Source organism: Octopus bimaculoides, chromosome 7 (assembly GCF_046866305.1).
Source record: "Octopus bimaculoides isolate indiv1 chromosome 7, ASM4686630v1, whole genome shotgun sequence".
Taxonomy (NCBI): Eukaryota; Metazoa; Mollusca; class Cephalopoda; order Octopoda; family Octopodidae; genus Octopus; species Octopus bimaculoides.
Window position 1 is genome coordinate 68,370,698 of NC_142934.1, and position 16,476 is coordinate 68,387,173.

General features: G+C 39.3%; 1 protein-coding gene across 2 annotated transcripts in view; it reads left to right on the plus strand.

Annotated features, from left to right (window-relative positions):
* The window catches only part of LOC106868217 (adenosine 3'-phospho 5'-phosphosulfate transporter 2), a 42,573-nt gene that overhangs the window by 1,749 nt on the left and 24,348 nt on the right, over positions 1-16,476 (plus strand). For both annotated transcript variants that reach the window (XM_089355477.1, XM_089355478.1), the window contains exon 2: positions 16,053-16,174. In XM_089355477.1, coding sequence (XP_089211603.1) covers positions 16,053-16,174 — 122 coding nt within the window. The remainder of the gene's footprint in view (positions 1-16,052; positions 16,175-16,476) is intronic.

Sequence of the window (16,476 nt, forward strand, 5' to 3'; positions counted from 1 at the left end):
CAGTAGTCATCATCATCATCGTTTTGTGTCTGTTTTCCATGCTGGCATGGGTTGGGTGATTTGATAGGAGCTGGCCAGCTAGAAAGCTGTCTTAGTTCCATGTCTGTTTTGGCATGGTTTCTATGGTTGGATGCCCTTTCTAATGCCAACCACTTTACAAAATGTACTGGGTCTTTTATGCAGCACCAGCATGGGCGCTTCTATGTGACATTGACACAAGTGCTTTTTATGTGGCACTGGCACCTCCAAGTACACAAGATTTGGAATGCTCAGCTGAAGAGGGATGCAAGGGACATGCCTATATGCAAGGACAGCCCTGATTTTGCTTAGATTGAGGTGTCTTCTTAAGCACAGCGAACGGCCAGAAATCTTGGTTGTGTAGACAAGAATTAAGAAATGAAGTATCTTGCTCAAGGACACAATGCATTGCTTAGTCCAGGAATCAAATGCACAACCTTATCATGCACCTAACATCTGACCACTAGGTTCCACACCTTACATGCTTATACTATTTATAGATAGCTATTATGTATGATTTAACAAAAACGCATATACAAACATGCATCATGTGTATAGCACATCCACAAACCATATAACTACTTGATTCTAGAAACTCATATATAAGCACACTACTATCACCACCATTATGACTAACACAGACAAACTTCATTGCTATATACTCAAGAAGCTTGCTTCTCAGCCACATGGTTCCAGGTTCAGTCCCACATCATGTCACCTTGGGTAAGTGTCTTCTACTATATCCTCAGGCTGACCAAAGCCTTAGATTTGGTAGATGGAAACTTAAAGAAGCCCATCGTATATATTTATACATAAATACATGACGACTGCTCCATCTTGACAGACGATAGCCATCCCATCAACAATCCACACATATCATCACGCAGTACAATCACTCCGTTGGTGAGCCCTCAAGTGACTTTGAAGTCCGGCTGCTGAGCGACAAGGTCTACAACACAGATGACAAATGTTCAGGCCTCTCGATCCTTGCCCGCTGGTATCTGATTCTAAGGAAACGCTTCTGTGAACCAGCATATGTCTCTTAAGTCCGGGTATTGTTTTACAAACCTTGTGACATATGCCACAGGTCGCAGAAGGCGGTTGGTATTTAGGGTGTCTGGAATTTCTACCCTCATGTGTTTTCATGTGATTCACATATCCTGCTTTTGACAGAAGAACGCGATCACACACAATACACATCCTATACTCTCCATTGTTTACAATTTTTCCCTTTCGACAGGTCCGCTTAAGCTCAAGTTGCTGAAACATCTTTTCCTCCCAGACATCACAGCTCGTCCTGACAACAGCTCTCCACTTGCTTCGATCCAGAACATCTCCTTTCCAATCACTTTCATACATATCTAGTTTTTTTAGGTTTTGTTTAATGCAATCTTTATACCTCTTTCTCGGTTTCTGCCGCGGTCGCTCATCAGAGCTGAGCTCACCATAAAATAAGCGCTTCGGCAAACGATCATCCTTCATTCTAATTACATGCCCAGTCCATCTCATTTGGGCCAGGATAATATATTTTTCAATTGAGCTACAGTGCGCCCTGCGCAAAACCTCTGCATCTGCTACGAAACTCTTCCATTTTACTCCTGGGATGCATCTTAGACACTTTCGATGAAACCTTTCTAGCATCTTTACATGACGCTTGTAAGTGGTCCATGTTTCGCCTGAATAAAGAAGTGCAGTCAATACACACGCTTTGTAGATGCTGATTTTTGTCTGCAGGGAGATATCTCTATCAGCCCATACTCGCTTTTCAAGCTTTCTAAATGCAGCACTTCCCTTCGCTATTCGATGGTATATTTCTGCATCAAGACCACCATCCCTTGACAGTGTGGTTCCAAGGTAAACAAAGGTGTCAATGACTTCTAATCTTGTTCCGTTCACAAAGATGTTTGGTTCAGTATATATTTGTCCAGGTGTGGGGGTAAACATTACCTTGGTTTTTCTCAGACTTACTGTGAGTCCAAAATATGTACATGCAGTGGAAAATCTATCCATTAAATGTTGCATATCTTCCTCTGTGTTTGCCAGCAAGTCAGCATCATCAGCATAGAGCAATTCTCTGACAAGTACTCTGAAAACCTTTCCCTTACAGTTAAACCTGGTCAGATTAAATATGCTACCAGATGTCTGGAATCTGATTCCAATTCCCCTGTTACAATCCTCAAATGCATACCAAAGCAATGTGGCAAAATATATAGAGAAAAGTGTAGGGGCAGGAATATCTCCCTGTTTTACACCGTTGTCCACTGAAAATTCATCAGATAGATTACCATTAAAAACTACCTGAGCTTTCATGTTGCTGTGCAATTTCTCGAAGAGGCTCACAAAATGTGTCGGGCAACCAAGTTTGCACAAAACAATCCACAGTGCGTCCCTGTTTACCGTGTCAAATGCCTTAGTTAGATCTATAAAAACCTGGTATAGTGGCATTTGTTCCTCTAAACATTTCTCCTGAACCTGCCTTGCAGAAAATATCATATCCATCGTTCCCCGCACGGGTCTGAAACCACACTGTTCCTCAGGTATCACATGTGGACACACATTCTCCATGAGACGTTCTAACATGATCCTCGAAAGTATCTTCCCAGTATGTGCCAGGAGAGTTATTCCTCTGGAATTACCACACACTGATTTGGGTCCCTTACCTTTGTATATAGGGATTAGAATGCCGTTTATCTATTCTTGTGGCACAGAGGACTCAGTCCAAACTTGACACAATAGGCTATGAATTTCGGAGGAGATGTGATCCCCACCTGCTTTCAGAATTTTAGCTGGAATACCATCCAGCCCAGGAGCTTTGTTGGATCTCAGTTTCTGTATTGCCAGTTTTACTTCTTCAATGGAAGGCGCATCGTCCATGTGTTGCATTATCACTCTTTGGGGGATATTATTTATGATATCCATGTTCACTACAGATGGATTATGGAAAAGTTCCACAAAATGCTCCCTCCATCTGCTCATTATTCCAGGAGGATCCTTAATAACCTTATTTCCGTCTTTTGATTTCAAGGGAACATACGTTGAGGACTGCGGTCCAAAAGCTTGTCGCAATAAGCCGTACAAGTTTTTAATGTCTTTCCTTTCATAAGATGCCTGTATTTCCTCAGACAAATTACTCCACCAGGTATCTTTGAGGCTCCTTAATTCCTTTTGCAGTTCTGCTTTCTGCGCTCTGTATACCTTTTCTAGTCTTTCTTTGCCCTTAATGTTTGGGTTAAGAAGTTTTTCATAAGTAGACCTCTTTGTTGCCAGTAGCTCATTTACCATTGCATCATTGGAGTCAAACCAATCTCTATGTTGCCTCCTCTTAAAACCCAGCACATCCACTCCAGCCTTATATAATCCTTCTCGAAAAGATTGCCATGAACCTTCAAAATAAATATTATTGCATCTATCCCGAAATAGCTGTGAGACCTGTGGCTGTTTAAGTTGTCCTACATCAATTTTTGGGGGGACTCGCACACCTGCACTGCGCTTTCTTATACGAACCCTGAATTTGAACTTAGCCCTAACCATTTTGTGATCAGTATCACAATCAGCTCCTCGCAATACTCTGAGACTACACAAATCCTGTAGGTCAGATTTCCGAGTTAATACAAGGTCAATCATGTGACCTTGCTTTGATCTTGGATGAATCCAGGTGACTTTATGTTTCAGCTTATGGTGAAAAAATGTGTTCCCAACAGCCAACCCTAGTTCAGAGCACATTTGTAGCAGGTGTAAACCATTTTTGTTCACCTTACCTATTCCATACCGCCCAAGTACATTCCAAGCACTATTGTCCCTGCCAACACGTGCATTGAAATCGCAGAGCACAACCAACTTCTCATTCAGAGGGACTGAGAGGATACTACTTCTAAGTTCCTCATAGAATGCATGGATATTTTCTTCATTTGCTGAGCGTGTGGGAGCATAGATGGAGAAAACAGTCACAAAGCGTCCACAAGAGAGAGGGATCCGGAGTTTCATCATGCGGTCATTTATACTTCGTGGTTGTTCTAGGTCTTTCAGTAAATTACTTCTAATTGCAAACCCAACACCACCCTCCCTTTTCTCTCCCTTTGGCCTCCCAACCCAGAACACTGTGAAGCCGGTTGCTCTTTCAACAAGATGATTTTCACCTGAACATCTTGTTTCAGATAGAGCTGCAATATCAACATTAAGACGTCTCAGCTCCTTAGTTACTAGAGCTGTTCTTCTTTCAGGCCTCTCCGCTCGATCCAAGAGAGTTCTCACATTCCAGCATGCCAAGTTAAGTAAAACCTTTTTCCTCGCATACTTTTTATTATTGCTTATATTTCTTCGTTCGTTCCTGCTATATTGAACCACCGTTAGCTGCAGTAAACTAACCAGCAGCGTGCGAACAGACAATTTTTAATGCACCTTTTCTAGCACCTTCCCAGTATATCCAGGTGAGCAGTGTTCTTAAAAGGGCTGCTCAGACACAGGATTCTCCACCGAAAACAGCCCCTGTCCATGAAGACATGTTAGCAATGTTAAGATAATAACCCTGCCGCCTTATGTGCAAATTTGTAACTGTATGCTTCCAACCGGTCAAGTCTGCATAGGTTGCCACTCCTCCATCGCCACAGGACTTTTCTCTCCTCCTTTCTTCTTTCTTCCTCTCCTCTCTTGCCCTTCTCACACCTTTTTCCTTTCTCCCCCCATCCATCCTTCCCCCTCCTCTCTCTCTCTTTCTTTTCCCTAATTTTTTCTCGGGTCGTACTAAGATGACTGTGATTTGACAGTGTTTTGTCTTGTTGGGGACATCTGTACTTCATTGGATTTTAGTAACAAACGCTTGTACAACACCTTTGCCACTCTCTAGGTCAAAATAGTATAATCCAGTGACAAGCGAGAGCAAGATGACTAGTACTAAGTTGACTGCAGGTTTTATATCAGAGTATCCTCTCCTAGGCTTTTCCTCAAAAGGAGATTGCAAGCCAGCAGTGGTAGATCAATTTGAATTCGGAGTTTTATTCTCCTATACTGGTTGTCCTAACCACGACCTCATACAAAAAAAAAAAAAAAAAAAAAAAAGAGCCCAGTCTGCTCCCACAGAAGTCATGGACCTGGTTTTATGTCGGAGTGTCCTTCTAGAAGAGTAGCCTTCACTTGGTTAATGGGCCTCATCTACCCCACATATTAAAAAAAAACAAAAAAAAAACAATATAATAAGTACATAGAAAATACATAGAAAAGTCAATATAAAAGATGTATATATGAAAGGAGAAAGGTAATTGCAATGGAGATACATATAAAATATATATAAAAACGATGTGTAAAAAACACATAAATACGATGTGTAAAAACACATAAAGATACATAAAAAGTAAATATAAAAATATATAAAAAGTAAATATTAAAAAAAAAATATATATATATATATATATATATATATATATATATATATAAAAAGAAATGCATATAAAAATATACACACACACAGCACATCACAACAACACGCGCATACAGAATTTAAACACACACACACAGAAACAAACATTGTTGGGTGGACGTTACTACACAGTAGTTCTTACGTCCTTTCGACGAGTCTTATTTTTCATCCCACAGGATGCCAACACTCACCCTCCTCACCAAGCGAGCTTGGTGGGGTTGCCAGTTTAGTCGCCGACGACCCGAACATGAGACAGGTTGTACTGGATTACATGTTACCAGTAGCGCTCAGGAATACTTATAAGAGCGACCTGACATACATACAAAGGCAGATTAACTACAAAGTTAGTTTTTGTATGTGGCAGATGTTCAGGTGCAATAAACACTGTAAACAAACAGGAAACAACTTCTATCTCATTCCAGGGAGAAAAACTAGAGGTAGTCGATAGCTTCCGCTATCTGGGTGACCAAGTTAGTAGTGTGGGTGGGTGCGCTGAAAGTGTAGCTGCGAGAATAAGAATAGCCTGGGCAAAGTTTAGAGAGCTCTTATCTCTGCTGGCGACAAAGGGACTCTCACGCAGAGTAAAAGGCAGACTGTATGACGCATGTGTACGAACAGCCATGCTACATGGCAGTGAAACATGGACTGTGACTGCTGAGGACATGCGTAAGCTCGCAAGGAATGAAGCCAGTATGCTCCGCTGGATGTGTAATGTCAATGTGCATACCCGTCAGAGTGTAAGTATCTTGAGAGAAAAGCTGAACATAAGAAGCATCAGTTGTGGTGTGCAAGAAAGACGATTGCGCTGGTTTGGACATGTTGTGAGAATGAATGGGGATAGCTGCGTGAAAAAGTGCCACACCCTAACAGTTGAGGGAACCCGTGGAAGAGGTAGGCCCAGGAAGACCTGGGCTGAGGTGGTGAGGCAAGACCTTCGAACATTGGGCCTCATTGAGGCGATGACTACTGACCGAGACCTTTGGAAATGTGCTGTGCGTGAGAAGACACGGCAAGCCAAGTGAGATCGTTGCCAGTGCCCCTGGACTGGCTCTTGTGCGGGTGGCACATAAAAGACACCATTTCGAGCGTGGCCATTTTCGTGCGGGTGACACGTAAAAGCACCCACTACACTCTCTGAGTGGTTGGCGTTAGGAAGGGCATCCAGCTGTAGAAACTCTGCCAAATTAGATTGGAGCCTGGTGTTGCCATCCGATTCCACCAGTCCTCAATCAAATCGTCCAACCCATGCTAGCATGGAAAGCGGACGTTAAACGATGATGATATATGACAAACACGAACACACAAACATACATACATATATATCATCATCATCATCATCGTTAAACGACGATGATGATGATGATGATGATATATATGTATGTATGTTTGTGTGTTCGTGTTTGTCCCCCCCACCACCATCACTTGACAAATGATATTGGTGTGTTTACGTGCCCGTAGCTTAGCGCTTTGGCAAAAGAGCCCGATAGAATTAAGTACTAGGCTTACAAAGAATTAGTCCTGGGGTCGATTTGTTCTACTAAAGATGGTGCTCCAGCTTGGCTGCAGTCAAATAACTATAACAAGTAAATAAATAATATATATCTATATATATATACACAGAGAGAGAGAAAGAGGGAGAGCATGCAAAAAGTACGTTCATCTATTTTCAAAAGCATTCCAACCACAACCATCTTAACTATTTTTTTAAGTGTTTCATCTGTGATCACCCAGCCTTTTAAAAATATGTCAGCTGTGACCATCCATGACCGTCCAGTCTTTTGCAAAAAGCATTTCGACCATGACCACCCTGCTTTTTGTTTTGTTTTTTTTCTGTCCTTGGTCAGTTCTGAGCCAGCAGACTTATGGATTAAGCTGCTGGTCTGATTGTGTGGTAAGAAGTTTGCTTCCCAACTGCATGGTCCTGAGTTCAATCCTGCTGTGTGGTACCTTGGGCCAGGTTTAGCCATGAGTTAATCAAAGCCTTGCAAATGGATTTAGTAGATGGAAACAAAAATAAGCCTGTTGTATGTGTGTGTGTGCATATTCAATGTCTGTGGACCACACCTAACACTCTATATATACATATATATATATATATATATATATATATATATATATGCTGAGACCCTCTTCGGTCATGACTAACCATGAGATTGCACCTAGAAATTTACCCTCCCAAGTACAAGTTCGAGCAAGGTTGTTTATGGAAGACCAGCAGTCGCCCATGCATACTGGTCTCCCCTCTCCACGCCACTGATATTATCCAAGGGAAAGGCAAGGGCCAATACAGCTTGGCACCTGTGACGTCGCAACTCATTTCTACAGCTGAGTGAACTGGAGCAACGTGAAATACAATATCTTGCTCAAGAACACAACACGCAGCCTGGTCCAGGATTCAAACTCACAGCCTCATGATCGTAAGCTCAATGCTCTAACCACTGAGCCATGCACCTTCACACACACACACACACACACACACATGTGTGTGTGTGTGTGCGCACGCGAGTCTTCACGTTTGTGCTTGTCCCCTACTACTGCTTGACAACTGGTGTTGGGTTGTTTATGTCCCTGTAACTTAGTGATTCAGCAAAAGAGACTGATAGGAAAAGTACCAGACTTTAAAAAGCAAAAACTAAGTACTGAGATAAATTTGTTTGATTAAAATTCTTCAAGGAGGTGCCCCAGCATGGCCACAATTGAATGATCAAAACAAATAAAGGATAAAAAGATAAGGCATGCTACTCCTCTTATATTTTTCAGGTATAGTGCACCCTTGACTAATTGTTAAATGAGCCCCCTTTTTTTAAACAAGAAAAAAAAAGTGGTAGTGTCACTAGTATGGATGCCCTTTTACATGTCACTGGCATAGGGTTCTTTTATATGTCCATGGCACAGGTGCCCTTTCATGTGTCACTGGCATGAGTGCTTTTTACATGTCACTGGCACTAGCAATGACCATGATTCACTTAAAAAAGATGAGATGGTCATGTCTGGAATGTTGATGACTGACCATGATTGCAATGTTCTTAAAAAAAAATACTGGATGGTCATAGTTAGAAAGCACAAAAAGAGTAGCTAACCTTAACTATGCTTTTATAAAAAAAGACAGTTGTTCCAGTCTGATTACTTTTTAAAGATAGGATAGTCTCATAACACACTAGCATTGCATAATGTAGTCTGAGGTACAAAATATTCACATCATCATCATCATCATCATCATCAGCAGCAGCAGCAGCAGCATTTTGCATCTGTTTTCCATGCTAGCATGGATTAAACAGTTTGACTGGGACTGGTAAGCTGGAGAGCTGCACCAGGCTTCAGTCGTCTGTTTTTGCTTGGTTTCTATGGCTGGATGCCCCTCCTAACACCAACCACTTTACAGAGTGTACTGGGTGTCTTTTATGGGTCACCAGCATGAGTGCCCTTCCATGTGTCACTGGCACAGTTGTCCTTTTATGTGTCACCCACATGGGTGCCCTTTTATGTGTCACCAGCACAGGTGCCCCTTCCATGTGTCACCGGAACAGGTGCCCCTTCTATGTGTCATTGGCACGGTTGCCCTTTTATGTATCACTGGCACAGTTGCCGCCCTTTTACATGTCACTGGCATGGGTTCCTTTAATGTGTCACTGGCACAGATGCCCTTTGATGTGTCACTGGCACAGATGCTCTTTCATGTGTCACTGGCACAGATGCCCTTTCATGTGTCACTGGCACAAGTGCTTTTTATGTGTCACTGGCACTAGCAATGATCATGATTCACTTAACTTGACTGTCTTCTCAAGCACAGCAAATCACCAGAAGTCTCGGTCACTTGTCATTGCCTTCCTGAGACTCAACAACCGCATATTGTATTTCACCACCTCATCCCATGTCTTCCTGGGTCTCAAAATAAAAATAAAATAAAATAAAAGGATCAAAATTATTATTGCTAGAATACTTTTGCTCAGTTCTGCTCAGACATTGCTGACTTTGTATTAAACAACAACTGTATTTAACACCTTGCCAAAAAAGTTTGTCTTTCTCCTCCTGAATTTCAAATTAATAACACTCCTTTTTCTTGAGAAACATACATAACAGAGTGACTATATAAAATAAACAAAGACTCTCACTATCAAATCGAATTATATTACAATATATTGTCATCTAGTTTAAGGTCTGATAATCAGCCTCAAGTAACTATATTAAAATTCATTACATTAAAAAGAGAAAAAGTTCTCACAAGCACATGCATCATCATCATTGATGTCATCAGTTTTTTGCTTGTACTTTTCCTTTTGTTAGTTTGCTTTGAGCATATTAATAAAAGCACAAAAAATTATTCATTTGGGGCGAGCTGGTAGATTTGTTAGTGTGTCGAACAAAATGCTCAGCTGCATTTTTTTTCTAGTTGTACATGTCGAGTTCAAATCCAGCTATGGTCTACTTTGCTTTACATCCTTTCAGGGTCAATAAAATATAGCATAAATCAAGTACTGGGGTATACTATCTCCTAGATAGTAGTGGTGGCTTTGTACCAAAATTTGAAGTTTCCATACTGTTTCTTATTTCTTTATTGCCCACAAAGGGCTAAACATAGAGAGAACAAATAAGGACAGACAGAGGGATTAAGTCAATTACATCGACCACAGTGCGTAACTGGTACTTTATTTATCGACCCCGAAAGGATGAAAGGCAAAGTCGATCTCGGCGGAATTTGAACTCAGAATGTAACGGCAAACGAAATACCACTAAGCATTTCGCCCGGCGTACTAACGTTTCTGCCAGCTCCCCACCTTTAACATACTGTTTCCATATTGTTTCTGTCTATCAAATTTCATTCATGGCCTAAATTAATTTGAGCCTGTAGTAGAGGGCTCTTGATCAAAGTTCCACACAGTAGGACTGAACTATAATACCACACCTTTACCTATATAACTGATATAGTCTTGTTAGAATCCACATCTCAGTGCAGCATTTACTATTTTTCATTCACTAGGACTGTCGATTCAAGTCTATCCATATGAACTTTTGAGCAAATAAATACACAAAGACAGATTGGATATGTAGGCGCTTTCCTTTCATCCACATTTCACAGAAATTATAGGGTTGTCTATTAATAATAAAAAACCAATGTTGTGTTTTGGTTTACAAAATATTTACTGTAAGCCCATAATGATGTAACACTCCTTTCAACTTAAGAATTCATTCATTGTATTAACATACATGGGAATCTACTTATTGTATTCATAGATTATGTTACCAAATAGTTATTGTTATCAAAATTAGTGGTTTCAAGCATACTCAGGGTATTGTTATGTTCTTTGTTTGAGGTTATCAACTAGTTATGGTTATTCAAAATAAAGCTCTGTCCCAAAGTGTTCACAATATGATGCTTTCACTGTAAGGTGGTGATCTGGCAGAATTGTTTGCATGCTAGGTGAAATACTTGTAGGCATTTCATCTGTCTACATTCTGAGTTCAAATTCCACCAAGGTCGGCTTTGCCTTTTATCTTTTCGGGGTTGATGAAATAAGTACCAGCTGAACTCAGGTCGATGTAATCAGCTTATCCGCTCGACTGAAATTGCTGGCCTTGTTCTAAAATTTGGAACCAATATGATATCTTCATTGTATATTTAATTTGGCTTGTAAATAAGTTTGCAGTTAGTTATAACTGCAAGAGAGATAACAAGACAGACAAAATGAGGGTTTGTAAGTTTCAGCTAGTTGAGTTGATGGGTCTAATTCAGCTTCAGTGTGGTCACCCAGTCTGTTTACACATCACACAATATCTCTCTGTTGGACCAAGTTCTATGAGGGAAAATTATACTAAAGTGAATTAGGTTGAAACATTGCATCTGGTGAGTCACTGGCCTTTTAACACTTCACTCACTTTGAGATGTTTCTTTGAGACAAAATATTACAGCTAATCATCACCATCATCATCATCATCATTTAGCATCCGTTTTCCATACTAGCATGGGTTAGATGGTTTGACTGGAACTGATAACCCATAGAGCTGTACCAGGTCTTCACTCTTTGACTTACCAGTCAAACCATCTAATCCTAATGCCATTCCATCACCTTAATGTCCACGTTTCCATACTATTAGATAGAAATTGTTGAGGCAGATTTCTGATGGTCAGATACATTTCCTGTTTCCAAGCAAGGTAATGTTCTTCAGTGTTTACAGTAGATGACACCAGCCAAGTGTCCAGTTAGTGGCAGTGAACCCCAAACCACATGGCTTTGAACTGAACTTTTTAATCAAACAGCCATGCTTCAGGCAAATTGAGATACTGCATTCTTTATTTCGTATTACTTTCTCTTATGTGTAAAATGGTCTCTTCTGAAACATTGACATGGCTGTGTGGTAAGAAGTTTGCTTCTCAGTGTCATGGTTCCGTGTTTGGTTCTATTGCATGGCAACATAGGTAAGTGTTTTCTGCTATTGTCTTGGGCCAACTAAGGCCTTGTGAATGAATTTGATAGATGGAAGCTAAAAGGTGTTTGTTGTATACAGTAATGCTCGATATATGAGTTAACTTGATCTTGGAGACTGCTCGTAAAGTGAAAACTTGTAAAGCAGAGGAATAATTTCCCATAGTAGCAATGTTATAAATCATAATTTGTTCTCACAAAAATATTTTACCTATAAAATTTATAATACTTGTAAATAAATGGCAATAAAACAACAATAGAATGTAAAGAATATTCTATGTAGAGTAAAGGGAATGTCAAGATCTTTTATAATAAAAAATATTATTATTATCATCTTTTACTGAATCACTTTCACTCACACTAGACTCGCTCACATCATCACTTGTAGACGCGTTTGCCAATTCACAAGCACTAGTAGGCGAAGTTGTAAATTTCTTTTTAAAAAAAACTAGTTTCGAGTTGCTTGCTTAGAGGAAGCATTTTTTCGCTCTCTATAAATTTCTCAGTTACACGCAGATGCATTTGTTACGGTAGTAGAAACCTTTGCACTTCATTCAAAATTTGGATCTTGTACATGAAAAATAAAACTTGTAAACCTGGGGTCTCGTAAAGTGGATCCTTGTAAAGTGAGGTATCACTGTATTTATATTTCTATGTATATATCTATGAGTGTGTTTGACCCTTCACCACTGCTTCATAACTGGTGTTGATTTGTCTACATATCCCTTAATTTAGTAGTTTGACATTAGAGATCATTGTCAATTCATTCAACAAAAACACCCCAGAGCAGTGTCAGCATGGCTGCAGTCTAATGACTGTAACACATTAAAAATAAAGCACAAATTACTTCTGTATATGAGTCGACATAACAAGATGTTGCTTGATGTAATTTTTTCACTTATTCAATGAAATAAAGTCTTTTGACTGAATTTGTTGATTTTTCTATCAAGTAACAGATGGCATTTTAAAATTACAGCCTCCTGTACCATTTGTATATTTATAGTTATCTTAACTGAAAAACGTCACTTGTGACCAGCTGTAGCCATTCCATGGCCAGAATTGCAAGAGATACAAATAGGTGGCTTTAACAAATACTAAAGTTAACAAGTTTAGAATAAGAGAACAAAGAAGCCGAAGTAAAATATTGATTTTTTTTTTTTGTTTAATTTTTCGTATAAATTTTGAAAAAGAAAATAAAATTTTCAAAAGCTTGAATTTGATTATCTTCCTGGTTTGCTTGTTCATTCAATTATGCCCTGTTTATAATAAAACCATATGTTAAATATTTATTATATCATACCTTGATACTCTATGGACTAAGATCTCTGTTGACAGGCTGCTGGTATTTATAGAGTGTTAAACACTTTTGGTATGCAAATTAGGAACTCCTTCATAGGGTAACTACTGCAGTTGTTGCCTATACAAACAGTTTGGCTGCTTGTTTCTCTGGAGTCTGTCAAAATGATGAGAATGCTTCTGATGAGAACCCAATAAGGTTTGAAAATCAGTTAAGGTTGTTCATCGTTTTTTTTCTGTCTGCGGAGAAATGGCTAAAATTTGCCCTGTTTTATAATTATTCCATATGTCACATACATACATACATACATCCATCCATACGTACATACATACATACATACATACATAAACATACACACATGGATCCTGGGGTCAATTTGTTTGACTAAAACTTAAGGTAGTGCTCCAGTATGATTGCAGTTAAATGACTAAAACAAATAAAAGAATAAAGAATGTGTGTGTGTGTGCAAATGTTTGTACCGTGTTGTCTTGATGTCATGTGACAGTTCTGAGATGATTGTCAGTGTCATAAGCAGTATCGTTTATTTCCAATATTCTTTAAGAAAATGTCTAACCATGGAGAAATATTGCTTAACTTGGAAACAGGTGAGGGTTGGCTACAAGAAGGGCATCTGACCATAGAAAATCTGCCTCACTAATCTTTGTCGGACCCATGAAAACATGAGCATGATGATGTGTGTGTGTGTGTGCATGTGTAAATGTATGTGTACATGTGTGTATACACACACACACATCCTTGTGCATATATGTGTAAGTATATATGTATACAGAGAGAAGTGTGTATGTGCATGTATATCCTGTTCACATGTTTTTTAGTGATCCCCATACTTATTTTAGTATGATACTTATTTCATTGATTGCTTCTTATGGATGCATGCACACACATGCATGTGCAGAAACAAACATGCACACACATTTACTTATATGTACATGATATACTTCTGCTCGGTTTGCAGTTTTTAAATACCACTGCACATCACCTTGGATAATAAATGTAGCCTTAGATGGACTCAGAAAGCATGAGTCCATCCAAAGCTACATTTACCCAAAGTAGCATTATTCATTTTCTTCGCTTCAGTTGTCAGACTGCAGCCATGCTTTGGCCCCCACCTGGAAGAATTTGAGCTGAACAAATCAATCCCAGTACTAATTCTTTTATTTTTTCAATGTCAGGTACTTATTGTATCCTATTCTTTTGCAGAACTGCTAAGTTACAAGACCGTAAACACATCAACGCCAGTTGTCAAGCAGTGGTGGGGGACAGAGACAAAGGCACACACACACATACACACACACACATACGCATGACTAGCTTCTTTCAGTTTCCCTCTACAGATTCACTCACTAGGCTTTGGTTGGTTATAACTATAGTAGAAGACAAGTAACCAAGCTGCCACACGGTGGGACTGAACCCAGAACCATGTGACTGGTAATCAAGCCTTTTATCACGCATCCACAGCTATATGCTGTGGATTCAAACATGGAACCATTGTTTGTAAAGCAAACTTTTCTTCTTGCTTGTTGTGTGTGTGTGTGTGTGTGTATACAAAATGTAAAGGAACAAGGGGAGTCCGGGCAGGTACCTTATTAACATTCTGATACAATCCAGATCTGGTTAGCCTCACTGAATAATAGGGAACATACAGAATTGTTTGAGATAAACAACTAAACCCTGAGTTCACTTTACTGGATTTCATACAGCATACAGAGTATATAATCAAGACATCATAAAGCAAAATGGAGAATTATACACCTTCAGAACTTATTTATTAAAGATTTATTCTCATCAAATTCCAATCCGACATGTGTTTCTGCTAGATAAATGGACAAGCTCATCTAAAGAAGTTATATTAGCTACTAGAAAGTCCATAATTGAATTTGAAGGAAAATACTGGATAAAGAAAGTTAGACTTGATCAGTTTGACATTATTATGGGCTTCAGCAATTCCACTGTACCCATAAATGAGCTTAATGGGTAAATCCAGGATTAACGTTCAAATGAAATTATATATGTAGGCAAGGCCGAGTGTTAAGAATCGTGCTTTACCATCAAGTGGTTTCAAGAAGCTTAGTGTCACAGCTTGACACTTGGAGCAAGTGTCTTCTACTATATAGTTCCAAGCTGACCAAAGCCTTGTAAGTGAATTTAGTAGACAGGAGCTGAAAACTTTCTCACCATGTATTTGTGTGTGTGCATTTATGTTTCTCCTTGTCTTGATATCGCATTATAATTGCAAACAAACATCTTTGTCACCCAAGCTGTTTCATTTGTATGAAAACTTGTGAACTATAGGTGCAGAAGTTGGTGTGTGGTAGGAAGCTTGCTTCCCAACTACATGGTTTCAGGTTCAGTCCCACTGCGTGGCACCTTAGGCAAGTGTCTTCTACTATAGCCTCGGGCCGACCAAAGTGTTGTGAGTAGATTTGGTAGACAGAAACTGAAAGAAGCCTGTCGTATGTGTGTGTGTATGTATTTGTGTCTGTGTCATCACTTGACAACCGATGTTGGTGTGTTTACATCCCCATAACTTGGCAGTTTGACAAAAGAGACTGATAGAATAAGTACTGGGCTTACAAAGAATAAGTCCTAGGGTCGATTTGTTTAACTGAAGGCAGTGCTCCAACATGACTGCAGTCAAATGACTGAAACAAGTAAAAGAATAAAAGATACTATTACCTTACTTGGAAACAGGTGAGGTTAACAACAAGAGTGTCCATCCAGTTTTAGAAAATCTGCCTCAACAAATTTTATCTGACCCATAAAACGCCTGGAATAGTGTACATTAAAATGATAAATATGTATGTATGTATGTATGCATGTGTGTATCTCTATCTGACTGTCTATCTCTCTCTGTCTAAATGTATATGTTTATTTTTTTCAGGAACTTATCTTTAGATTAGATGGCTTTCGTCCGTTTGGTTGGTACCTTACATTATTGCAATTTGCTTGGTATAGCTTCTTCGGTATTGTGGAATCTCACTGGAAAAAGGAAGACGCACGGAAGTAAGTGGCAAACTATTACACTTGGAATTTGTAGAGACTGTATTATTTGATTTTCATGCTTGCACATTCACGATGTAGCCAAAATTACAACTTACAATATAGCCTTGCTCTGCAAAACTAGAAAATGCTTCTGCTCTGGTTAATTGCTTACTCACTACAAAGTTCAAGTAAACGAAAATTTAGTCTCTTTAAACAGACAATTAACTAACTTCACTCCTGTCCATGTAGTTATAAGCAAACATTGATATTCTCCCGACACTCTTAGTTTTTGTGAGCAAATATCTGATTGCTGGAGTGGGAAA